General features: G+C 42.6%; 1 protein-coding gene across 1 annotated transcript; it reads left to right on the forward strand.

Annotated features, from left to right (window-relative positions):
• The first annotated feature begins 558 nt into the window (after positions 1-558).
• Positions 559-10,159, forward strand: PROKR1 (prokineticin receptor 1). Its single transcript, XM_007970395.3, has 2 exons — positions 559-1,051; positions 9,463-10,159. Exons 1-2 carry the CDS (start codon positions 567-569, stop codon positions 10,157-10,159), a joined length of 1,182 nt encoding a protein of 393 aa, XP_007968586.2. The 5' UTR covers positions 559-566.
• The last annotated feature ends 15,635 nt before the right edge of the window (positions 10,160-25,794 follow it).

A 25,794-nucleotide genomic window follows, 5' to 3' on the forward strand; every position in this document is an offset into this window, starting at 1 on the left:
ATGGCTCATGATTTTAGAGCCATGTTTTGCCAGAAGAGCAAGGAGGGCAGACAGGCTTGTCTGAAAGCCCTCCCTCTTAAAGAGCATTTAAAGTAATTTCTTACTCTTCAGCCTCCCCACACTCCCAACTTTTGTCCTTGAGAAAAGGTGCAACATTTCTGAGTCTTCAGTGGAATAGAAATCAACTGAGCCAGTGCTTGATTGTCTCTATAGCAATCCACCCTTCCCTATGCTCAATGCATGTGGTTTTCCTTCATTTTTCTCCCATTGGTTCCTTTATTTCTACTCCATCACCCTATATTCACTCTGGGCAGGTAGCTAATAGGTCTGCCTAGGTTACGGGGTGGTTTTAAATGTGGCCAGCTTTACTCCGACATGTAGCCAACTGTTTGTATGTCTTTCAAAGGTTTAGAATGGAGCTCGGACACCATACCCCAAAGATGCTGGCAGAGACATTCTGACTCATTAATGGAGAGCTGGCTGATAGCAGAGAAGGGTGATATCAGCCTTGCAGACATTGCCCCAGGGAATTCTGAGCAGTGTTGCTCACAGCACCACCTGGCCAGATGGAGACCACCATGGGGTTCATGGATGACAATGCCACCAACACCTCCACCAGCTTCCTTTCTGCGCTCAACCCTCATGGAGCCCATGCCGCTTCCTTCCCATTCAACTTCAGCTATGGTGACTATGATATGCCTTTGGATGAAGATGAGGATGTGACCAATTCCCGGACGTTCTTTGCTGCCAAGATTGTCATTGGGATGGCCCTGGTGGGCATCATGCTGGTCTGTGGCATTGGCAACTTCATCTTTATCGCTGCTCTGGTCCGCTACAAGAAACTGCGCAATCTCACCAACCTGCTCATCGCCAACCTGGCCATCTCGGATTTCCTGGTGGCCATTGTCTGCTGCCCCTTTGAGATGGACTACTATGTGGTGCGCCAGCTTTCCTGGGAGCACGGCCATGTCCTGTGCACCTCTGTCAACTACCTGCGCACTGTCTCTCTCTATGTCTCCACCAATGCCCTGCTGGCCATTGCCATTGACAGGTGAGTGCAGCAGCAGTGGGGGCAACAAAGGCGGTCAGGGAGGAAGGAGCATTGGAATTGCCCCCTCCTGTACTGCAGTTGCAGATTGATGAGAGGTGTCTCTATTCACCCTAGATGTAGATGCATGGGGGACTCAAGAGCTTGCCCATTGACTGACAGTGAGAAGAGTTCTCCTTTTCCAGCTTTGTTCAGACAGAAGGCAGCAGAGCCCTCTAGAGTTGGGTGATGGGAAGCTTTTGATCTCCCCTGCTATGGATGTTTTCCTAGATGTTATACCTTTCAAGGTCTAGAGTAGACAGGTAAGAGGAGATATTGAGGAACACTTTAAGCTCCAGGCAGTTACCTCTTGAGTCAACTTGGAAATCTTGAAGGAGGTTTCTATCTCATCAAGACTTCCTCTACTAACATATGACCTTCTAGCATCATCTGTTTTTAAATAAGATTCAAGAATTTGTGGCTGGCTGTGGTCAATAGTTCAAGCCTATAATCCCAGCACTTTGGGAGGCCGAGGCAGGAGAAGCATTTGAGGCCAGGAGTTCGAGACCAGCATGGGTAACATATCCAGACCTCATATTTTGAAAAAATAAAAAAATTAGCTGGGTGTGGTGGTGAGTGCCTATAATCCTAGCTAGTTGGGAGGCTGAGGCAGGAGGACGACTTGAGCCCAGGAGTTCCAGGCTGCAGTGAGCTATGTTCATGCCACTGCACTCCAGCCTGGGTGACAGAGGGAGACCTTGTCTCTAAAAAATAAATAAATAAATAAAAAAGATTGAAGGATTTGTTTTGAAAAGAAAAAGAGAACATATGCTTATTTACTTTTTGTTGTTGCATTAATCACTTTGTACCTTTTAGTCCATTTGCACAGATAGTGCAGAAGAACTGTTTCTGGTGATCACAAATAAAATCAGGAAGAGCAGCCCCTGCATGTCTTCCTTCAACTTAGTCTCTTCCTTTAGTGTAAACTTGTGCTAATGGGCCAGGCTGGTCTTTGTTCCTTGGGGGACAATCTTTGCTAGCTCCTCTGCCCACAGTTGGACTGTCATTACAAACCACCTGGTTACAGTCTAGAGACAATTACCCTGAGGATCAAATCAGGCCTCTGTGTACTTGGATCTGAACAGCCTGTCTCTGTCCCTTAACCCAGAGAGCCTGAGGCATACATGCTCTCCCTGTTCTCTGGCCTCGGGGATCTGAGGGAGTTTGACCTGGCCCTCACAGTCAGGACGGTGTTCCAGGGAGGAGCACAGCTAAGAGAGCTTGTTTTCTGAGACCACAGGCACGGCAAGCAGGGGTGAGATGACCGAAAAGGCTAACCTGAGAAAAGGGGATTGCCAAGGAGCCTCTGTCTGTAAAACCGCCGAGGGGTGGAACCTCTGCCTCCCTTCTCCAGGGAAGGACATCGGGAGTTAGCAGCTTACATAGCCCTTGGTCTGTCCCCGTAGATCCTTGCAGAACGCTACTTCTCCTTGGCCACATTCCCTCCACTGAATCACAGAGTCCTGCGGCTTTTCATTTACCTGGGCAAGGACCCCAGGTGAACCCACAGAAGGAGCAGGAGGAGAGCAGTCAAGTAGAGTATCTGCCTCCTAGGTTCCCTTCAGAGCTGCCAAGGAAGAGCTCCAGGGACTTTTTCTCTGAACTTTTCTGAAAATAGAAGCCGCCACCTTCTCTCTTAGCCCATGAACAGGACAAAGCATACAGAGTCATTCCTGAAGTTTCATACTAGCAAGAAACTACATGTGCTCAGCTACTAAAAGTGGGGTAGGGTGCCTCCTGTGGAGTGGGACCCTACTCCCTGGATGAGATCCATTTTACCACTTGTACGGAGTAACAATGGTAAGAGGAAGTAGCTTCAAGGGGAAAGGAAGCCAGGATACACTAAGGGGCATTGGGTTATTTGGAACATGTAAGAGTGATATCGATGTCAACCAATCAGTCTCCATCTACTGAAATTCTTCAAGCTCATAACCTCCTTTCATACCAAACCGAGCTTGTCTGAAATACTGCAAGCTTTTCTCTTGCGGTGTGTTTACACAACGGAAATTAGATACAATAAGAAAGATGAATTAGAAAAAATGCTTCGCACTGTGGGGGCTGCTATGGTTGAGTGGGGTTATGATGGGAAGCTTGTACCCAGACCTCGAGGAAAGCGTCGTGGGCCTTCACGGGGCTGCCCAGTGGTCTTGGCGGATGAACGGCTGCTCCAATGCCCATTCTTTTATTGATGTTTGTGATCTTTTCTTCAATTATTTTTGTGTGTATGTGTTGTTACCATCTAATTGTGGTCTAGGAATCATTAATTTTTCTCTGGTTTCATGTGTTGTTCAGGATTTGATCAGTTGGGAGCAACTAATTTTTATCTTGGTTTGTAACAAATACACTTAGTTGTAAAAATGCCTTTATTTTTGTTTAATGAAACTTCTGTAGCCATGTTAGCAGTTATTCTGCCTGGGTTTAAATTCTGGCTGTATTGTGTGTTGGGTCTTCTGTTAGTTATTTGGCCTCTCTCTGCCTCCGTTTTATCGCCTATAAAATGAGGATAAAAAGAAAGCCTATTGTATTGGGTTGCTTTGAGGATTAAATGAAATGATATATTTAATTGCTTAGAACAATATTTAAAGCAGTAAGCAATAAATAAACAGTGGATGTGATAATTCTTAATTCTTAAATTAACCCTTATAGGAATGTCTACAGCAAAAAAGCAGATAAACTAATGAACATTTCTGATACACTAACCCCTTTGTTTTCATTGAAATTATTGTTTTAATTATGCGGTTTTTAAAAAATACAAGATTTCTACAAAATGCTAGAACAAAACTATTTATCATCTACCTGCTTGTATTTATTTATATTATTGGTTCCATTGTTCTCCCAGGCATCTAGCCTAGAAGAAAGTCTCTTTTGCCCCGGCTGCTCTCCCTTCTTCACCAGTATTCATTCAACTTCCAGGTCTTGGCAATACCCATTTATTCATTAGGGCTGGTATCCTAGTCTCCTCTTGATCTTCCTGCCTTCAGTGTTTCTTGGATCTCCCCATCTGTCAACTCTACTCCCCTGACAATCCATCCGAAGCTTTCATTCATTCATTCATTTAAACAATGCATTTTTATAGAGTAACTATGATGTGACAGATGCTATTGCAAGCACTGGAGATACGACAGTGAACAAGACAAAAAAACTCCTTGCTTTCCTGGAGCTTATACCCAAGGGATGGAGAGAGATCCAGTCAGGCAAACAAAAGAGGAAGGTCATTTCAGAAGCAAGAAATACTCTGAACAAAAAGCAAGCACACACGTAAAATGTTGAGAGTGACTCTAGGTGGGGCCTATTCTAGGTGAGTAGTCAAGAGAAGGGTCTCCGAGGAGTGGCCTTTGAACTGGCTTATGAATGATACAGGGGGAAACAGCCTGCCTTGGGAAGACAGGGAGCAAGCATCCCAGACAAGGGGGATTGTAAGTGCAAAGCTCCAGAGGCAGGAACAAACCAGATGGGTTCTATGAACAGAGAAACAGAGAGAAGGCCGCATGTGGCCCGAGGGAAGTAAGCAAGGCTGCAGCCAAATTAATCTTCTGTCTTGTACATGTCTCCCCTCTCTTGCTTAAAAGACCTCTAATAACTCCATTGTCTACAAAGTATGGCTCAAACCCTTTCATCTGTTCTTCTAAACTTTTATTATCTAGCCCCAGACTGCTTTCCGGTCTCATGGTTAAACACATTTATGTCCTGTTTCCCCAAAAAATGTTGCAATCTTTGTAAGAACTGTCACCATGGCTTTTTATATTTAAAAAAAAATTTTTTAGAGATGGGATCTTGCTATGCTGCCCAGGCTAGTCTTGAACTAGTCTCAAGTGATTCTTGTGCCCCTACCTCCCAAAGTGTTGGGATTACAGGTGTGAACCACTGTGTCCAGCCAGCTTTTTACATGTCTATTCACCCAGTGCCAGGCACTCGATGAGGGTGAAATTGCACAAAAACCCTATTAGGTGCCCAGAATTCACAGACGGCAAAAGGTTATAAAAGAAGTAAGACACAATCACAGCTCTTGAGAGACTGACCATCTGGAGTTGCAGGTAGGATGGGACCAGGGAGAACCAGCACTTACAAAACAGTTAAAGAATAAGTAAAGGATAAATTTGAAGTAAAATTTAGAGAAGAGTGAGATCATTATGTACCAGAGTAGTCAGAGGAGGCTTCATGCAGGAGGTGGACTTCTAAGTGTCCTTCAACAAATGAAGATCGACAAAGGAGAGACAAGTTTTCCCAAGAAAGTGAGTAAAACAGTGTTTGGAAAAGCCTAGAGGTGGGAATGCCTGAGGTGAGTTTGAGGTACCTTAGAGAGGGATGTCGGGCGTGGGTAAGAAACAGAAAGACAGTAGAGATCAGAAAGAATAGGATCTATTCCAAAAGGTCTTAACAGCTAGGCAGAGGGAGTCAGACCTGAGGGAATCAGGAAACTAAAAAAGATCATGAGGCCAGCTGCGGTGGCTCATGCCCGTAATCCTAGCACTTTGGGAACCCTAGGCAGGTAGATCCCTTGAGCTCAGGGTTCGAGATCAGCCTGGGCAACACAGAGAGATCCTGTCTCTACAAAAAAAAACTAATGTGGATTTAATAGGATTAACAGTGACTAATGCGAATTTAACAGGGTCTGTAAGTGCTAGTTCTCCCTGGTCCCATCCTACCTGCAACTCCAGATGGTCAGCCCCTCAAGAGCTGTGATTGTGTCTTACTTCTTTTATAACCTTTTACTGTCTGTGAATTTACCAGGCATGGTGGCATGTGCCTGTAGTCCCAGCTACTCAGGAGGCTGGGGTGGGAGGAACCACTGGGCCCAGGAGATAGAGGCTGCAGTGAGCTGTTATGTCACTGCACTCCAGCCAGCTTGGGTGACAGAGCGATACCCTGTCTTAAAAAAAAAAAAAAATGCATCATGAGAGACCTCTGCCCAAGCCTCAGGTCTGGGTTTCCTTTTAATGTGTAGACATTAAGATCCCACAGCATGTGGGGGCTCCAGGGAACTTCTCTTTTACCCAGAATGCTGAGGAAACTGGCCAGTCTATGTACCTGTGAAGAAGCTCTCGTCTTCTGTCTTGATGAAGCTAAGGCCTGAGTAATCTCACCCAACCTTACGAAGCACAGAAGCCTCCTGGTGAGCTCATTGGTCAGGGCCACTGACCTGAGGATTGGGTTGCGTTATCTCTGCCCATCCCATGACTAGCCTAGTAGCTGCTGGGACCACTGTTACCATGATTTGATCCGGGACTTGGTCCTGGGAAGAGAGACAGAGCCCAAATACTTCTTTTCCAGCCCATTGTTATCACAATTATTGCCTGGACCATCTCTTTGTCTAGCAGCCTTTATTCCTTGTTCTCTGGGAACTGTTAGCTCTACGTGAATCTGGACCTAAGCCACTGTAGTGGCAGACACACAGGGCAAGCCAAGGACATACTCATAAGCAGAGAAAAGCGGCTGCTGCATGTCAGACCCCTTTTTGGAACACCAATAGTTAGAAACCAACTGTGATGGAGAGGAAAGAGGAGAAGGGCTGCTGGGATGCCAGGAAGGCAAGAGGAGGGGGCATCCTTTGCTCTTGGCTGAAAAAAGGAGGAGGTAAAAAGCAATCAGAGAGGCCACTGGATTTGCAGAAAGATGTGGGTCTGAGTCATTGTTCTGTTGATACCTAGTTGTGTGGCTTTTTGGCAGGTTAACTTCCCCAAGCCTGTTTTCTCATCTATAAAGTGGACATCGTCACTGTCTTACTTATTTAATAGGGTTGGAATTATCTAGTGAAAAAGTGGATTTGAAAATGCGCTGTAAATTGTAAACTTCTTTATAAACATAAGCAAACATAACATTACTAATGCTAGAGGTCTGGAGTTCTGGTTCTAGCATTGACAATGCTGATGGAAATCCTTGAAACAGTTTTCCACAATTTGCCTGTTTGTAAATATATCAGGAATGCCTCCCGCACAGCTCATGGCACTAATCCTGGGGATGGAGTTGGGGTGATGTCAGAGAGACTCAGAATGAAATAACTATCTGATAGGTAGTCACAGATTACCCTGAAGATTAGTTTTGATATATAGAGTTTATCCTATAAAATAGAAAGTAGGAGAGGACTCGCAAATCGAGTATTTGCCAATAACAGGTAAAGGAAAATTGCTGTGTATACAGAATAGCTCTGGGAAAAAATACATTTTAAAATGTTAGTAATTCCTTGTATATTAATAGCTTACTGTTGCTATGTGCAGTGTCTCATTGGAGCCTCATAGTATCTAGGTAATATTCCTATTTTATAGATGAGGGAAGTGAACCTATAGGGATAAGAAAAATGACTCAGATTCACAGAGCAGCTTTCTGGCAAACCTGGGATTAGACTTGTGGTCTTCTGAGTCTTAGGTCGGTGTTCTCTCCCATATGTTTATTGAAAACACACTCTGAAGCATCATAAAGGCTTAGGTAGCTACTATCGGGAAAAGGAATGGAATTATGTGGTGAAAATTCTTATAGGGAATAAATATGAAATAGGAAATTTCTTTGTCAGAGTAATCAGCAGAATGTGGCGGGGTAGGCAGAGAACAATGGAGCCAATGAGAGCAGAAGGTCTAAACTCTCCATTGTCATTGTGAGTCAGGGCTAGTTTGAGGCTCTGGTTACATCAGGAGCACTGCGGTCTTAATGAAGGGCTCACTCTCGAGCATTGACAATGGCATTGCCAACACCCTGCAGACATTTCCCTTTTTACTTCTGGCACTTGGGAGATTGGCTAGAGTGCCAGGGATGGCAGTCAGCAGGTGTCCAGAGTGGGCACAACCCATCCTACTTCATCTAACCTCTGGGGGCTAGAAGAGAGCTGGAGGCTTACTCCTGTGAACTCTCTAAAGGATGCTCAATAGGCTTGAGTGCCCAGGCTGTGAGGGAGGGACAGAAAGAGCAGAAATACAATCAGGAAAAAAAAAATAAGTAAGAATGAACCTCTCTTCAAATCAAAATTCCAAGAAAGATGACTTCATAAGGATTGGTTTCAAAGGAAACAGAGCTGGTTTGGCCTTCCTTCAGGCCCTGGTCACATTTGCTCTGGGCTCTACCTGGGATAAGTTCTGGACACGTGAGACCGTGTTTGTTTCTAGTGTTGACCAATCAGTCCCCTCCCACTTCACTCCCCATCTCTCTCTTTCCCCAACTTCCACCCCCTGCCAGCCACAGGATGTCTTCCAGGAAACCAGAGCTCTCTGCATAAGCTGTGTGCATTCTCTCTGGGAAAGAGGCTATCAGCTCTCACGCCGCACAATGACTCACATCCCCCCTAGAAAGGGCTCTCTCTGTTTCTGGACCACTGTGGTAACAGCAATGTGGGTTTTCTTTCTTTCTTTTTTTTTTTTAAAGGACAAAAGCAGTGTCTTTTCACTGTCTGATGCTTTGCGGTTAAAAAAAAATACATTCGTGTATATTCTCAATTGATTTTCACATCAACTCTGTGAGGTAGGGTTAAATGTTTTCTATCAAGGAAGGGTCCTGTGGTCTGTGACCTTGAGAAAGTCATTCATCTCTCACTGCCTTCCATTTTTCCACCTGAAAATGAGACACAAGGCCACAAGCTTTTCTTCCCCTGCATGCAAAGCAACAATTTTTAGAATGTGGAATGAAGAAAAACCTTTGCCCACTGTTTCCATTGGAAAGGGCAGATTCTCCCAACTCTTTGAATTATCTTGCCCTTTTAGCTCTAAACTGAGAGGTAATTAGAATGAACAGCCCAAGAACAGGAAGGAGCTGGGAACAGTGCCAGGCTAGAAACCGATGGGAGGAATTATTATATTTAATACTAATTGTTATCATTTTGAGTACATATTAGGTTTAAAACTGTGCCAGGCACAGTGCATACATTATCACATTTAATATTTAACAGCCAACAAAACTTTTGCAGATAAGGAAAACTAAGGGTCAGAGTGCATCAACAAAACTTGGCTGAGGTTGCACAGCTAATTAGAGATGACCCTGGGGTTTGCTTCAAGTTGGCCTTTTGCAGAAGCCCACGTACCACTGGGAGTTTCCTCCACACATACCATTCGGTTGCTCCTTAGACTGTTGCAAAATGAAATAGCAGATTCGCTTGAGCCCAGGGGTTTGAGACTAGCCTGGGCAGCATACGGAGACTCTGCCTCTACAAAAAATAATGAAAAAAAATTAGCGCGGGTGGTGCATTGCACCTCTAGTCCCAGCTACTTGGGAGGCTGAGGTGGGAGGATTGCTTGGGCCTAGGAGTTCCAGGCTGCAGTGAGCTATGATCATGCCACTGCACTCACTGCACTCCAGCCTGGGTGACAGAGCAAAACTCTGTTTCAAAAAAAAAAAAAAAATTATCCAGCACTTCTTTCTCACAGTGGCTGCCTCCACTTGTGTTCTTGTCCTAGGTATCTGGCTATTGTCCACCCCCTGAGACCACGGATGAAGTGCCAAACAGCCACTGGCCTGATTGCCTTGGTGTGGACGGTGTCCATCCTGATCGCCATCCCTTCCGCCTACTTCACCACCGAGACGGTCCTCGTCATTGTCAGGAGCCAGGAAAAGATCTTCTGCGGCCAGATCTGGCCTGTTGACCAGCAGCTGTACTACAAGTCCTACTTCCTCTTTATCTTTGGCATTGAGTTCGTGGGCCCCGTGTTCACCATGACCCTGTGCTATGCCAGGATCTCCCGGGAGCTCTGGTTCAAGGCGGTCCCTGGATTCCAGACCGAGCAGATCCGCAAGAGGCTGCGCTGCCGCAGGAAGACGGTCCTGGTGCTTATGTGCATCCTCACCGCCTACGTGCTGTGCTGGGCGCCCTTCTACGGCTTCACCATCGTGCGCGACTTCTTCCCCACCGTGTTCGTGAAGGAGAAGCACTACCTCACTGCCTTCTACATCGTCGAGTGCATCGCCATGAGCAACAGCATGATCAACACCCTGTGCTTCGTGACAGTCAAGAACAATACCGTCAAGTACTTCAAAAAGATCATGCTGCTCCACTGGAAGGCTTCTTACAATGGCGGTAAGTCCAGTGCAGACCTGGACCTCAAGACAATCGGGATGCCTGCCACTGAAGAGGTGGACTGCATCAGACTAAAATAACCCCCTGGACTTTGCAAAGTTTAAGCACAAGTCAGGGTCCTGCGGACACTGACTAGTGTGCTTGGATGCACATCAACCTGGGACTTTTTGTTTGCGGCAGAGGGCAGAGTAAATGGACCACTCTGTGAACCATGTTTTCAAGGAGCTCAGAGTTTCTAAAATGCATGTGACCAGACACTATCAATAGTGGCATTTGTTGAATGTCTAATTTGCACACCAGTAGGTACTAGTAAGACCTATATATGCTGATGACATTAGTTGGCAAAATGAAATTGGAATTAAACAGAGGAAAATGTTGTGGTGTAGATAGAAATAAGGGAGTTTCCACAAAAGAACTGGAGTAGGTATCTAGGATTGCAGTACATGTGTTCGCAGTGTGAGGGTATCTCTGGGCCATCCACCTACTCATCACACACCGATCTGGCCCATCTCTGGGAATATTCTTCAGCTGGAGTTCATGCCTAACATTTGCAAGACTGGAGCAAGAATATGAAAGAGACTCTAAGCTCCTTGTGCAGCCCTTCTCCTCTCATCTCTCATGGCGAGGGGCCTTGCATGCATGTGCATGGACATCCCAGTATTCATGGTCAAGTTCTGTGCAAACTCTTCCTCCCACACTGCTCTATGGCCACCCTCAGGCCCAGAGGTCTGCACATAGGTGGTAAGGCTCTTCATCAGAAGGACTGGCTTGGGGAAGAAGACATATAGACCCTGGATGCCATTTAGGCAGGGAATTACGGGGTTCTGGGTACCTGGAGTAAGTCTAAAGGGGGAAGCCTGGATTCAGGGTAGGCATGTCTCCCAGCTCCATGGACTTTTTGCCTTCAGTGAGGAGGGAGATGCAAGTGGAGGAGAGTCGAAACAGGAAGGCAAAACTGGAAACATGCGGGGCTCAGTGTGGTTCAGGTGCGGCAGGGGATCAGGCTCTCCGGGTATACAGATGACACTGTTCCCACCTGTTATTTCGTTTGGACCAATTACACTTCCCCTAAGTCCTTCCCTTCCCTCTCATGCCTCCATGCTTATGAAGCATAGAATCTTTGAAAATGGACACAGTACCACCTGGATATGGCCTTCATTCATTTTTCTGTTTTCACCAGCTCTCAAATGTGAGTGATGAAGAGTTCCCTCCTAACCAGAGAGCATGGTAAGGTATCCTCATCGATATGATTTGAGGGCAAGATATCCTTATTACTGGCCCCTGAATCCATCCTAGTCTTTGTTCCTTTGGATTAAGACTTGCTTTGCTTCTAAAATAGGGTTCCTCTTAGGAGGGATAAGCCACACATTTCTAGTCCTCAGTGGGAATGAAGTCATGTGATTCAGTGGCAGAGGATGCAGGTCAGATGCATCTTCCAGAAGTCTGTGCCGCCCTGAGCACCCAGGAAAGAAGGGGACATACAGACGGGTAGTGTTAGACCAAGCAGTGAGCTTCAGTGACCCCACAGGTTGTTGAAGACTCATCCCACTTTCTAACCTGCCTCCTTTGTTTGATGTTTTGAGTTTTGGAGTTTGGTATTTTGGAGCTGGAAGATCTGAGAGACAGACTTGAGTCTGTCAACTGTGTAGCCCTGGGCAAAGCCTCTCCGAGGGGACAAAGGTAACACCTGTGATACCTTCTGACCGAGTGGCTATGAGAAGCCAATGAGACAATATGTGGGAGATGCCTTCAACCACACAAGTTGTCAAAAGGATGGACTAGGAACTGTGTGTAGTGCGCCTGGACAAGAAAAACCTCTTACCTTCGCTTGTGTATCCAGAAACCTGGGCGTCTCCACTTTTATTTTTCTTTGTGTAAATTATTCCTTTGCGCTTCTTAACAGTGCTGTATGCATTATGTGCCTAATAACATGGCTGTGCAAACAAGGTCATGAGATTTGCTCATAGATGCATAAAGGAAAGGGTGGCGAGTCTCCGGTTAGAAGATGAGTTTAGGGTTTTGGAAACTCCAGAATCGGAGTATCTTTGTGATCCTGGATGTGCTGATCATCTTCCCATGCCTGTTCGCAGCCAGCATGAATCTGGGCAATGGGATCGTTGTTTCTCAGTCTGGTTTTCTTCTCACGAGTGTGTAGAGCTACAGCATGGACTTGTCTTTTTCTTATTTAACTCTAGAGCAGCACACCTACAAGGTTTTTTAAGTGGCATGTGTGACATGTTCCCCTCCAAATATAGTCAACTCCTTATTTTGGGCAGCAAAGTTTATTTTGTATAGTTACTTTATTTCCCTGAAAGACACAATACAAAAATCTATTTATTTCTTCCCACTTATCACCCAATAGACTTACCCTACAATTTAATCATAATGCTCTTGGAGAATAAAATTAAAAAATATTATCCTAAACCAAATATGCATTGGAAGGCCATTTTTGTTTTTTATATAAAATCATATATTGCATTCTAAAATCTGGAAGGTTAGCTTTTGGATTAAAAAGTTAAAAATGATATAATTTATTGCATTATGTCCATCCCTTTCATTAAGAATGCTAAACAAAAGTTGATTGTATTAAACAGGAGGTTTTTATATGCGACAACCAAATCCCCCTCTGCTTTTCAGCCTAAAATGTATCAATTTTTCACTCAACTATCTGTAATGCTTCCAAATATTAGTGCCTGCTTGTAATTTTATAGTGAATGAGAGTGTTGTGTTGTTATCAAGTGAAATGAAAATACCTGCATATGTAGAAAATCATGGAGCGTCATGTCCTGTATGTTCTACCTCCTTTCCTATCCTTTTCCTAGTTGTAGTGACATGGTTCTTTAAGTGAACACTAAATAGTTTCCATGATCATATGATTTGTGACATCAGTGCTAACTCATGCTGCAAACTTCCCCTCTCCATCCTAAAGAGATTTAACTGATTTATAGATCCGCTTCCTAGAAGTCTGCTCTGGTAAAACCATTAATACTTTTTAGTATCTGAGTGCCAAGACTTGAAATCTGAGGACCTGTTTATGTCTATTACATAAGCTAAGGCTAAACCTGAACAGGCTTAATATCCACACACGCAAAGTGAGCAAGAGACAAACCTATGTTATACCATGCCACGTTCAGATTTCATCCAACTAGCTGCCCGACTGATGGCTTCTCCAAAAACTGGTGGTAAGCCCCACAAAATGACACTTGTTCTATGTGTGTCCATTCTGTTCTCTGAATACTTTCAGTATGCAAACAGATAAGTACATTGTCTTATACGGAAGGATAAAGATGTGATTTTATAAAATCAAACTGTTTCCATAACTAAAGTATAAGGGCAGATTTACAGTAAAGCTTTTGGAGATTTCGTCTACTGAGTACAATTTAAAAAATAATTGGAATGACACTGAACACGGCAATGTGGTGATCACTCCAGCAATCCCTGAAGCGTAAAACAAGTTCCAGGCTCCTTATGAAAAGGAATGCCAAAGAATTTGTGAGATGACCAGAAAATTATAAATATGAGTCTTATTCTTGAAAAATATATGATATATTTTGGACTATATCTACAAACAAGGAGTCCAATTCTCTTTCCTACAGTCGAAGTGAGAATATCAAATTCAAATCACTCATTTCACAGCTGATAAAACTGAAGTCCAGAATGGGGAAGATATTTGTTTATGGTCACGCATCTGGTCACTATGAGAGCCAGGGTCAGACCCCAAGGCTCCTGAAGCAGAGTCCAGGGCTCTTCTACCACAGCATTCCTGGATGCAGGGAGCATCAGAGTCTTAGAAAGGGCAGCATCCTTTTCAAGAACCCTTGAGGTGACTGTTCAACCCCTGTCTGGCCTTCTCTGGAGATCCCTTACTTAAGAAGTTTAGCAGAGACATTCCTAGTTCTTTTGCATGCCAAGTTTAGCTCATTCTACCCCTGGGAACTCACAGCACAGGCATGGAGACCAGGAGATTTTAAGGAAGAACTGCTAAAAAATGTTTACAGATACCCTTTCTTTACCTTGCCTAGTTGGGCATTCCTGGGAATCTAAAAGGAATGACACTAGGCCCCTGTTCGTGAGAACAGCTGCCCTCCCCAGGAAATCAGAGAGAAATAAAGAAGTCACACTTGGCTGGACGTGGTGGCTCACGTCTGTAATCCCAGCACTTTGGGAGGACGAAGCGGGCAGATCAAGAGGTCCAGGGATCGAGACCATCCTGGCCAAGATGGTGAAACCCCATCTCTACTAAAAATACAAAAATTAGCTGGGCATGTGGTGCACACCTCTAACCCCAGCTACTGAGGCAGGAGAATCGCTTGAACTCGGGAGGCAGAGGTTGCAGTGAGCCAAGATCTCACCACTGCACTCCAGCCTGATGACAGAGTGAGACTCTGTCTCAAAAAAAAAGAAGCCACACTTGGCTGAACGTCCAGAGGAGTGGGCAGACCCTGTGTGCTCAGAGTTTAGTCACATTGAGGGCCACCTCCTGCCCCTGCTGGTGAGGACAAGAGAAGCGGGGAGGCTTTTGGAAGGAGGTGAGACTTGAGCTGGACAGAAGCACAGGTGCAGAGAAGCAAAAGACGAGCATTCCACCTGGCAAGAGAAACATTTATTTCTTCTTTCTTCTTCTTCTTTTTTTTCTTTTTTTGAGACAAAGTCTCACTCTGTTGCCCAGGCTGGTGTGCAGTGGTGTGATCCCTGCTCACTGCAACCTTCTCCTCCCAGGTTCAAGTGATCCTCCTGCTTCAGCCTCCTGAGTAGCTGGGATTACAGACACACGCCACCACACCCAACTAATTTTTGTATTTTTAGTAGAAACTGGGTTCCACCATGTTGTCCAGGCTGGTCCTGAACTCCTGACCTCAAGTGATCCACCTGCCTTGGCCTCCCAAAGTGCTGGGATTACAGGCGTGAGCCATTGAGCCCAGCCTGAAAAACGTCTTTTATCTGCTTTTGGAGGCTGAAATTGCTCTTCCCTGGAGGGGAGGACCTCTCACACAGTGATGGAATTGCCACCCCTGGTAGAGGCAGTTCAAAAACTGGAAAACACAGAGACATAAGAGAGGAATACCAGAGCCTTACTTGAGAGTGGGTTTTGATGGGATAGAGGCAGGAGGGCCAAGGGCAGAGAGAAACTGGCTGTATGAAATAGGTCTGTGTGATGGGGTGAGGGAGGCATTTCATAATTAGGAAAAAAAAGAATATGAAGGGAAAGGTTGTTGGAAACAAATTTGGCTGACTGTAATACTAACAGCAAGGAGAATCTGCCATGTATTGGGCTGGGCTAAGCATGTTACAGGAATTGTCTCAGTCAGTCCTCATACCGTCCTCTGAGTCAGGGGCAAGTATCACTCCCACTCTACAGATGAGGAAACAGCCTTAACTCACAGAAGTTGCTCAAGGTCACATAAGTGCGCTGAAACTTGAAGCCCAGTAGTTCAACTCCAGAGCTCAGCCTTTTAATCACTCTGTGCTGCAGCCTTTATATGATGTTTTTAGCCCTACTTTAGGCTTTCTAGTAAACCAAATAAACACCTTTCTCCTTAAGTTCAATCATTAAGTGATAAATCGACATCTAAATTAACCAGATTTTCTCAAAAACTGAGAATAACACCACTCCCATCTTTATTTTTCCTTCTCTGAGAAGTTTCGTTGACCCGTAACAACTGACCGCAATGCAAAGGTCCTTAACTTTTAAGCGTCTTGGGAGCTTCTGGCATCCAGTGAAATTTATAGCTTCTTCCCAAAATAATGCTTTCAACTGTATTCAATAAAATACATAGGAATACAGAAGAAATCAATTCTATTAAAATGCAATTCTCAAATTAGTTTAAGTTTGTGGTATAATTATATAAATATTTATATTTCATTTCTTTGTATTAAATCTTCAATGTCTTACATAATAATATTTAGCATCAGGCTAAAAACTACCATGATTTTGAAATAGCAATGAATGTAAATGATATTTTGAGACCTCTCTCCAAACTCCGATGAGATGTAAAATATCTCTTGGCGACAGTCTCAGGGACTGCTAATTCTAGCATGGTTTGTTGCCTGCTTCATAATGGCAGGAAATGTAAAGTTCAATTACAGGTTAGTGAGAATAGCAATACATTTTTTTTCCCATCCAAGTTCACAGTCCCCTGAACTGGTTCAGAACACCTGCCTTGGGGGAGGCCAAAACACTGGAGTGAGCATTGGGAGAAATCGAGATGGCAGGAAAGAGGAGGCCCACAAATTTAGATGGAATTAAATCAATAGATCTTTACCGGACACTTTTCTTGTAAAGATGCCTCAGTGGGCCTTGTGGCTCACTGACTTTCTATCTCTCTGCCATCTCAATGGCCCCAGTTCTGATCTGCATGACAAAGATTCATCCAAGAAGCCAGGGAAGGTTTCTCCTAATGAACTGGCGTTCCAGGACTCTTTCACACAATTATTTAACAGATATTTCTTGTCCTAGGCTCAGATGTTACAAAGATGAATGACACGATTCCAGCTTATGTCCCTGAATGATTGCTCTTAAGAAGAGAGGGTATTTTGGTTGCTGGGAAGCACAAAGAAACATCCTGTAAAAGCAGCATTGCAGATTTACTTACCAAGACTATTGCTTTACCCTCTTACTTATTGCTTTTTGTTCTTACATGAATTATTTTGCTTCTGCTGGCCTCATGTCGATTTTGTTGGCCTTTTCACATATTCTTGAGTAGAGTGATAGACTTATTTTGTTTTTTCTTGTATCTTAAGCAATTAAGGGAGTGAGTTTTCCTTTGAGCAGAGTTTTACCTTTGGTTGGACATGTAGAGTCTCTTTAACTCTGACATAGCCCTTTTTATTCCATTATATTTGATATATGTATTGCTTAATTCATGCTTTCCATATTCTCTTTATGTATTTAAGAGTTGAAACATTTTCATTTGTTTATTATTTCCTTTTGTTTTCCATGATTTTTTTTCTTCCAGGGTAGCTGTTCATTTTTCTCTCTGTTCCTTTTTGCCTCTCTTATTGTTTGATTTCTTTTCCTTTGTCATAATTATGCATAGCTTTCCTGTTGTAATTATTTTTATTTTATTCATCTTGGACAGACCCAGCTCTGTTCCCCAGTGTGTTGACCAAATCAGGGTGGCTGAATTTCCCTTATTCTACTTCCTCTTTATCTGGTTGCTTCCTCTGTTTATAGCTTCAGTTAGAGAGTTGGTGCTCCACATTTCATACTGCTGGGGATGGGGGTGAGAGAACTCTTTGTAGCCACGGTTGGTGGGCTGTGTCTTCATTGTGTTACTTTATTAAAAGTTGTATTCTGGAATTCAGTTTTGCTGGTGCTGCATATCCCGTCTTTGGGAGTGATGCCCAGGGTTTTGGATTATTTTTCCAACTCAGAACTACTGAGCCTTCACTTCCATCAGTGATAACCTGCTCTAGATGAGTTATTCTTAGTTTTATCTTCTTTTTATACTCTCCCACTCATTTGTTGAGAAAATCAGAAGGCTTCTGGGTAAAGTATTTTACTCTTGCCTGTCTAGATCTCCTCTCTATCTTGCTGTATTACCTAGAGACTGACTTTTGGACTATACCATTGAGCAATGTTTCCTTCTAGTTTCTTTCTGGATTAGGTCAATGGCAGACACCAATGGGACATTAGAGGATAAAGCAGATTGAGGTGAGGATTTGTTCAATTGAGTCCCAACTTTCCAGGTCGTGAGGGCTGGCAGCCCCCTACCACTATTGGGCAGCTATCTGCTATAGCTGTTGGTCTCTTGGGGTCCTGGTAGCTGTTCCTCCCCTTTGCTCTCAGGCCTAGGGCCAGTAGGCTCCCTTTTTAATGACCTCAAGGCACTCTCCTGTCTCTTGCTGGTTCATCTTAGCTCTGGCCATACCATTGCAAACCTGTCTTTTATTAAAGTCTCCCCATTCCCTGTGTTTCCTGATAGTTCCCTGACTGGTGTAGTGCTGGTCATAGTACTATACATTGCAGTAGAAGAGGGTGATCTGGAGCTCCCCACGCATATCTCTTATGGGTCACTCACCCCAGAAAAGCCAAAATCAAGTTCTTGCCTTAGTTTTCTCTTTCAATTTTGCTGAATTAATACCAGCAGGGGTTTCCTGAACACAGGTGACACCTTGACCCCAGCTGGTGTACAGGCTCTTTATACCATCATGAGAAGGAATTCAAGGATAAGTCAGAAAATAGTGAAAGTATGGAGATTTATTGCAAAGTGAAAAATACACACTTGAGAAAGGGGAGAGCAGGCATACTTAAGAGTCATGCACGAGGGATTTGAGGCTGCTACCTTTACAGGTTTCTCTAACCAAGGGGTGGAATATTCATGAAAACTCATGGAAAAAAGTGAAGATTTCTATGAACTGTGGTGCCACCCATTTTTACACCAAATACGGTGTTCCTGGAACTGTCATGGTGCTGTTGAGTGTGTGATTGAGTATGTTAACGAGCATATAATGAGGTCCTAGGTGAAACCTAGGTCAAATCCAGCACCATGTTGGGTCCAGTCTGTCTTAGGCAGCTTGGTTCACACCCTGTTTTTTAGGGATTTATCAGCCCCTAGCTTCTGTGGCTATTTCAACAGTTTCCTTTTGCTAGACATGTGAAACTGCCGCCTGGAATTTTCTGTTCTCCTGCAACCACTCTGTATTATTCCTGTCTCAAAATCATTTTTTCTTTTTAGAAACATTAGCTTTGGGTGGTTATTTTTTCAAACGTTTTCTTGTCTTCTTTCCGGTCAGTGAAAAACAAAATGGCAAATTCTGGCAATTTCTCCCATTTCTGGTATGTCATCACCCGTGGTGGTGGGAAGAAGCTTTTAATCCATAAGGGAACCTTTAGTTTGTTCCTCTAAGATGTCTACCTCCCACAATCAGTGTGATTCCATCACAGTGAGGGGTATTTGCATGATTTTTTTTCAGAATTTTATCTACTGCCTTGCCTCATGGTACCACTTTTAAAGGGTGGAGTTGGAACCATTTTCCATCATATATGTATGAGTTTGTGCTCCTTCCTTAATTTGAGAACAGCCTTGGATTTTATCTATCACCTCTAGCTGTCTACTTATATAACTTATTGTTGCTTACTCCATAAGGTTTAATGATATATCTCTTTCTCTATATTTCCCTAGAAGACCATTGTGTGTGTGTGTGTATAGAAGATAACTATAGGAAGATTAATATGTTAGAAGGATTAGTGGCCAGAAAGAATGGGATCAGAGAGACCAATTAGGAGGTAGTAAAACTACAAAGGAAGATATGAATGGAGTGAAAATCTTAAAGTGTTACTGGAGATAAGGAAGGAAGAGTAGGAGGGGATGATGGTGATATCTGGAGGTTAGATGACTGGCAATTCTGGAGCAGGAACTGGCTTAGGAGGCAGATAAGATGTTTATTATTATATATGTTGATTTTGAGGTACCGATAAAATAATTAGATATATCCAGCAAGTTGTTAGAAATACCAATTGCGAGTTTAGGAGAAAATTGGAAATTAGAGAGACTTGACTACCATTCACTTTGAACTATTACCAAGACAAGACTGTCAAATTAGACTCACAAATTAGAGCTCTTACTCAGTATCAGACTTCACTAATAATGTCAAGTCTAAAGAAATTAAGAAGTTGGGTAAAGTAAGAATGGTCTGGGGATAATTCAGTGGCCCCATAGATCCTCCTTTCTCACATTCGACATGGTCCTTGGCCCAAAACAAATGATGAGGTCTCTAAATGTAATTTTCAGTCACCTCACTAGGTGGGGAATATTTAGGTTATGAAACATTTCCTTTTCTCCCCTTTAAACACAGATCATTATAGGGATTTTGTGACTTTTTAAAAAGCACTCATAAGTCATGAATCCATTGATTCTAGTTTTATTTTACATAAGTAATCCTGAATGGGGATATTTTGCTATGTGGATTATCTGTATGCAGATAAAGACTCTTGTCATATCAAACCATTAATCTATTTCAGGAGATGGAGTGACCAACAGGTTTCCAAGGAGATTCGACTGGGTTATTTGCCTTCTCATCTTAAGAGAATTCCTCTGTTAATGAATAAAAACTGACCACAGACTAGCTGCCTTAACATAATCCTTCCCTTGCATAAACTCAGTAATTGAAATATTTGGAATGGATAAGAAACTGAAAAGACAGAATCTATAGAGAAAATTAAAATAGCCATTTTACAAATAAGAGGAGAAATAGGAACCAGGAATGGGAAGGGAAAGAGAAAATTCAGATTATTCCAATTAAGAAAATGAATTTAGTGTGACTGGGAAGTTTAACTTTAATTTACTTTCCAGTATTCTCTTTTTACTGTGTAAAAGAATCAAAATGTCAAAATACCAATGCTACTTTTCAAAAAATTAGAAAATACAATCCTAAAGTTTATATGGAACCAAAAAAGAGCTCAAATAGCCAAAGCAATCCTAAGCAAGAATAACAAAGCTGAAGGCATCATATTATCCAACCTCAAATTATACTGTAACACTATCGTAACCCAAAAAGCATGATACTGGTATTAAAAAAAGACACATAGATCAATAGAACAGAATACAGAATACAGAAATAAACACAGATAACCCACATATCTACAGCCAACTCACCTTTGACAAAGTCAACAAAGACATACACTGGGGAAACAACACCCTTTTCAACAAATGGTACTGGCAAAATTGGATTGTGATGTGCGGAAGAATGAAACTGGACCCTTATCTCTCACCATATACAAAAATCAACTGAAGATGGGTTAAAGACTTAAATGTAAGATCTGATACTAGAAAAATTCTAAAAGAAAATCTAGAGAAAACTCTTTTGGACGTTGGTCTAGGCACAAAAATCATGACTAAGACCTCAAAAGCACAGGCCACAAAACTAATAAACAGACAAATGGGACTTAATTAAACTACATGTCTCCTGCACAGCAAAAGAAATAATCAGTAGAGTGAACAGACAACCTGCAAAATGAGAGAAAATACTTGCAAACTGTAAATTCAACAGAGAGCTAATATCCAGAATTTACAAGGAACTCAAACAACTCAACAACAACAAAAAACAAATAACCCTATTAAAAAGTGGACAAAAGACAGGAATAGATATTTTTCAAAAGAAGACAAAAAAATGACCAACAAGCATATAAAAAAGTGCTCACATTTCTAATCATTGGGATATTGCAAATAAAAGCCACAATGAGATATCATCTTATACCAGTCAGAATGGCTATTATTAAAATGTAAAAAACAAACAGATATTGGTGAGGATGCAGAGAAAAGGAAGCACTTATATACTGTTACTCGGAATGTAAATTAGTACAACCTCTATGGAAAACAGTATGGAAATTCCTCAAAGAACTACAAATAGAACTATCATTTGCTCTAGCAATCCCACTACTGAGTATCTACCCAAAGGAAAAGAAATCACTATACCAAAAAGATACCTGCACTCATGTTTCTCACAGCACTATTCACAATAGTAAAGATATGGAATCTACCTAAGTATTCACCAACAGATGGTTGGAGAAAGAAAATGTAGTACGTAGGACTACGTTTTCTTTGTAGTACATAGGAATATACTACATAAGAATATTGTTCAGCCATAGAAAAGAATGTAATCACATGTTTTGCAGCAACATGGATGAAACTGGAAGTCATTATCTTAAGTAAAGTAATTCAGAAACCGAGAGTCAAATACTGCATGTTCTTACTTATAAGTGGGAGCTAAATAATGTGTACACATGGACATACAATGTGGAATAATAGACATTGGAGACTTGGAAAGATGGGAGGTTGGGAGGGAGGTGAGGGATAATAAATGACTTAATAGGTCCCATGTGCATTATTTGAGTCATGGTTACACCAAAAGGCCAGATTTCACCACTACACAATATATCCATGTAGCGAAACTGCACTTGTATCCCTTACATTTATACCAAAAAAAGAAATCAAAATTATACTTCAGTATAAAATTGTATTTCTCAGACTCCTTTGTGCTAAGAATGATCATGTGACTAAGTGCCTATCAGTAAAACCTAAGAGGAAACTTAAGAAAGTATGGAACTTGCTTCTCTAAAATGAGAAATGCTTTCTCTTTCCCTTCCAAAATTCTGCTGTTTAAAATGCGATGCAATGGCTGAAGCTCCAGGAGCCATCTTGGATGATAAAAATCAGTCTTGCATTGTAGGCATGGTGGTCCAGAGAGCAGAAAAGATAATGGGCCCATGATAACCTGTGGTGTCCATGCCAACACTGGACTGATTATCTTCACTTCTCCTAAGTGACATATCAATAAGCTTTCATCTGGTTTAGGTCACTGTCCATGGAGTTCTCTTCCTAGTTGCTACTCTAGGAAAAGTACCCTTAACTGGACACCCAGAATAACTCAGTATCAGTTAGCTCTGACTACGTTTTGTCTTCGACATAATCACCATCTTTTCAACAAAGATTGCATTGTCAAACTACATGGATGGGATATCAGTATTCTCCAGCATATTAGGACCTTAATAAAAAGAGAATCTAAACATGTTTAGTTTACCACACCTTTGAGGACTTTTTTTTTTTTTATTTTAACCTGATCTTAAGGTGCATTCTCTTTATCATAGGCAAGTTTTTCTTTTTGAGGATAAGATCTACCTAAATACTCATTTTGACTATTGTAATATGGGATATAACAATATATTACACTATCAATTTGAGTTAATCCAGTGTCTCTGTGCACTCTATTAAGTACTTTACAAGCATAATTTTATTTAATCCTTATAATCTTGTGACTGGGTGGTACTAGTGTTCCTGAGAGTCACTTGTCCAGTAAGTGGTTAGCCTACAGTTCAGAAGCAGGCTGTTTTGGTTTCAGAACATGAGGTCACTAGGCTACACTACTTTTTAGCTTCTAGGGTCTCTCTCTTTTTTTTTTTTTTGTACTGAAAGAGATGAAACCAAGGATTGGAAAGAATACCTCTAAATGACACTGAGATGGAAAACCTTGTGTGGTCTTTCCTTTGACCCCTCTATGTCTGCTAATGTACAGAGGAGTGTTTGAGGACATAGGCTCATTGTAATGAGAATTAACTAAGTGCACAACATTTCTGAGCTTTTGCCCTTTGCCCTAAAGCAAAAAGGCAACAGGTGGGACAGATAGATCCAATGGAGTTGTCAGCTTCCATGCACTGATAATTAGAAAAGACCCCCAAACTGGCCACTAAGATGGGAGTTCTGAGGCTATGGGTAGTAGAGAAGCAGGTACCTATGATGCTGTTTCAAAACTGAACTCTCTGAAATGTCAATACCAGAAAGTTAAAACGAAAAGATGATTAGGAGTAGGCTTGGAGAAACTTGGGGTTAAAACAGTTCTTATGAGGCATTAAAATGTAGTCCTATAGCTCTCTGACCTTTTTATTTATGAAGTGGGTCAAGCAACGTCTTCCATGAATTTCAAGGAAGAACAGTTTGAACATCAATAAACAGTAAACACACTAATGAGCACATTTTGCTTTTTAACAGCATTGTAAAAATATGGGACAAAGAAGGTCATCTTCATCCGGACATACACAGAAACATATAGAATCCTTGAATTAGCACAGGCATTAGTGTCATTATTTTTGGAACCTGCAAAGAAAAAAATATCTAGAGTCTCAAAATAGCAGTTTGCAAAAGAAAGCATTCCTCATTCCAGCTGTATGTTCAGACATTTAAAATAACTTTTTTTCTTTTCTTTTCTTTTCTTTTCTTTTTTTTTGAGATGGAGTTTTGCTCTTGTTGCCCAGGCTGGAGTACAGTGGCGCGATCTCAGCTCACTGCAACCTCCGCCTCCCAGGTTCAAACAATTCTCCTGCCTCAGCCTCCTGAGTAGCTGGGATTACAAGCGCCCGCCATCACACCCGGCTAATTTTTGTACTTTTAGTAGAGACGGGGTTTCACCATGTTGGCCAGGCTGCTGTCGAACTCCTGACCTCAGGTGACCCGCCTGCCTCGGCCTCCCAAAGTGCTGGGAACACAGGCGTGAGCCACCGCGCCCGATCTAAAAGAACTTTTTGACTGCTAGGAAGAGGTTGGGTCTTCACATGAAATCTTCTCAGGAGTCAATCAGCGTATCCATGGAGACATCACCAAACCAAGTAAGTACACCACTCGCCTCAGCCTACCCCGGTAGGGTAGAGTACAGTGATATTGCGTTACTTAAGTCCTATCTGTCTATATTACAGCAGGAAGTTCTGGCACGATCATCTTTCCAACTACTGCCGAGGCTTCTGAAGGTCTAAGTCTCACACATTCCTTTTTGATCTTTGCCCATCAGTTCAGCTGGTCAGCTCACTCCAGCTGTTGCTGGAGTCTGGGGGCTGTGCCCCTCCACGTGGGGGCTCCCACCAACTGCATGGTGTAGGAGCTTGTCTACCTCTTCCAAAATTCCCCAACATAGGAGAGAGGAGAAAACCCTTCTTCCTTCAGTCAAGGATGAGGCTGCGTGCATTTCCTTTGATAGGATTTCCCCATCTTTTATTCACTCGTAATGGCTTACTATGAGTGAATCTCTTATTCACTCATAGTGGTTTACTATTCTCAAAATCTGAATATGTTCAGTATTTAATGGGTGGGACACTAGTAGCCCACCTTGGATAGACTTATGCCCATGAAACCTAATTCCTTCCTTCATCCAGTGTGAAGTGAGGAGTAGTTGGCCCTAATGCATGGTCTCGATAATGTGACCTTCACTGAGTAAATACTTGGGCAGAAATATACACACACATCTACTAAAAACAAACACTTCTTTTCAAGGATTGTTCACAATCCACATTTGGGGTGTGCCTGTGGTCGGGGAGGGGGTCCTTTCTCACTACAGGGACACAGTCTCACTAAAGATATAGCTAATTACATTACGAAAACCACATTAGTCTTGGTCTGAAGAATCAGCAGTCAGGTAATGAACAATGAGTGAGTATTACATATACATATAAATACATACACACATGGGAGTGCATGCGCGCACACGCGCACACACACACACACACACACACACACACACACACACACAGAGGCTCCAGTTGCCAACCCTACGCTGTTATGCTGAAGATACCTGCCAAGTCCTTCCCTGGGAGACAAGGCATTTTTGGGAAGTGAGGTTATTGTTTAGGGTAAGATGAACTTCTTGTATTACCACTGGATTTCTCCTCGTTTGTTTCTCTACATCCCTCTTATAAGTGGGGAATTCCATAGGAGCTGACAGTGTAAATGGTCTTCTCGGAAATCCCTCCCTATGGTTTAAAGAAAACCTATCCCACCTCACATTCTGGCATGGAGCTGAGAGAAACCTGCACAGCTGTGAAAGGTAGATGGGCATTACTGAGCTTCCTCCAAACAATTCTCTCTAAACCATCAGTCAAGAATCACTTTCCTGGAGAATTTAGCTCTCTGGGGACTGAGAATCCTTTTCCCTTCGCAGTGCCCCAGTGGAAGCATTTTATTCATGCAGATAACAAACCTAGGCATCCTGCTGGCTTGTTTACATACTTAATAGAAATGCTGTTTTCCTCCCCATCTGTGCTTGAGGCTTGGCCAGAAGGGAGTCATCTCTGGGACTAAGAAATGTCAGAGCATACTGCTTAGCCCAGATACTATGCTTGCTGATACTCCAGGGCTTATGGGTGGAACAAAAATGAAACCAGTTTGTTTTACTTTGTACAACCTTTATTATTTTTTAGATTGAAAATTCAGGATTTTTTTTTTTAAACAAC

The sequence above is a fragment of the Chlorocebus sabaeus genome, chromosome 14 (assembly GCF_047675955.1).
Source record: "Chlorocebus sabaeus isolate Y175 chromosome 14, mChlSab1.0.hap1, whole genome shotgun sequence".
NCBI lineage: Eukaryota > Metazoa > Chordata > Mammalia > Primates > Cercopithecidae > Chlorocebus > Chlorocebus sabaeus.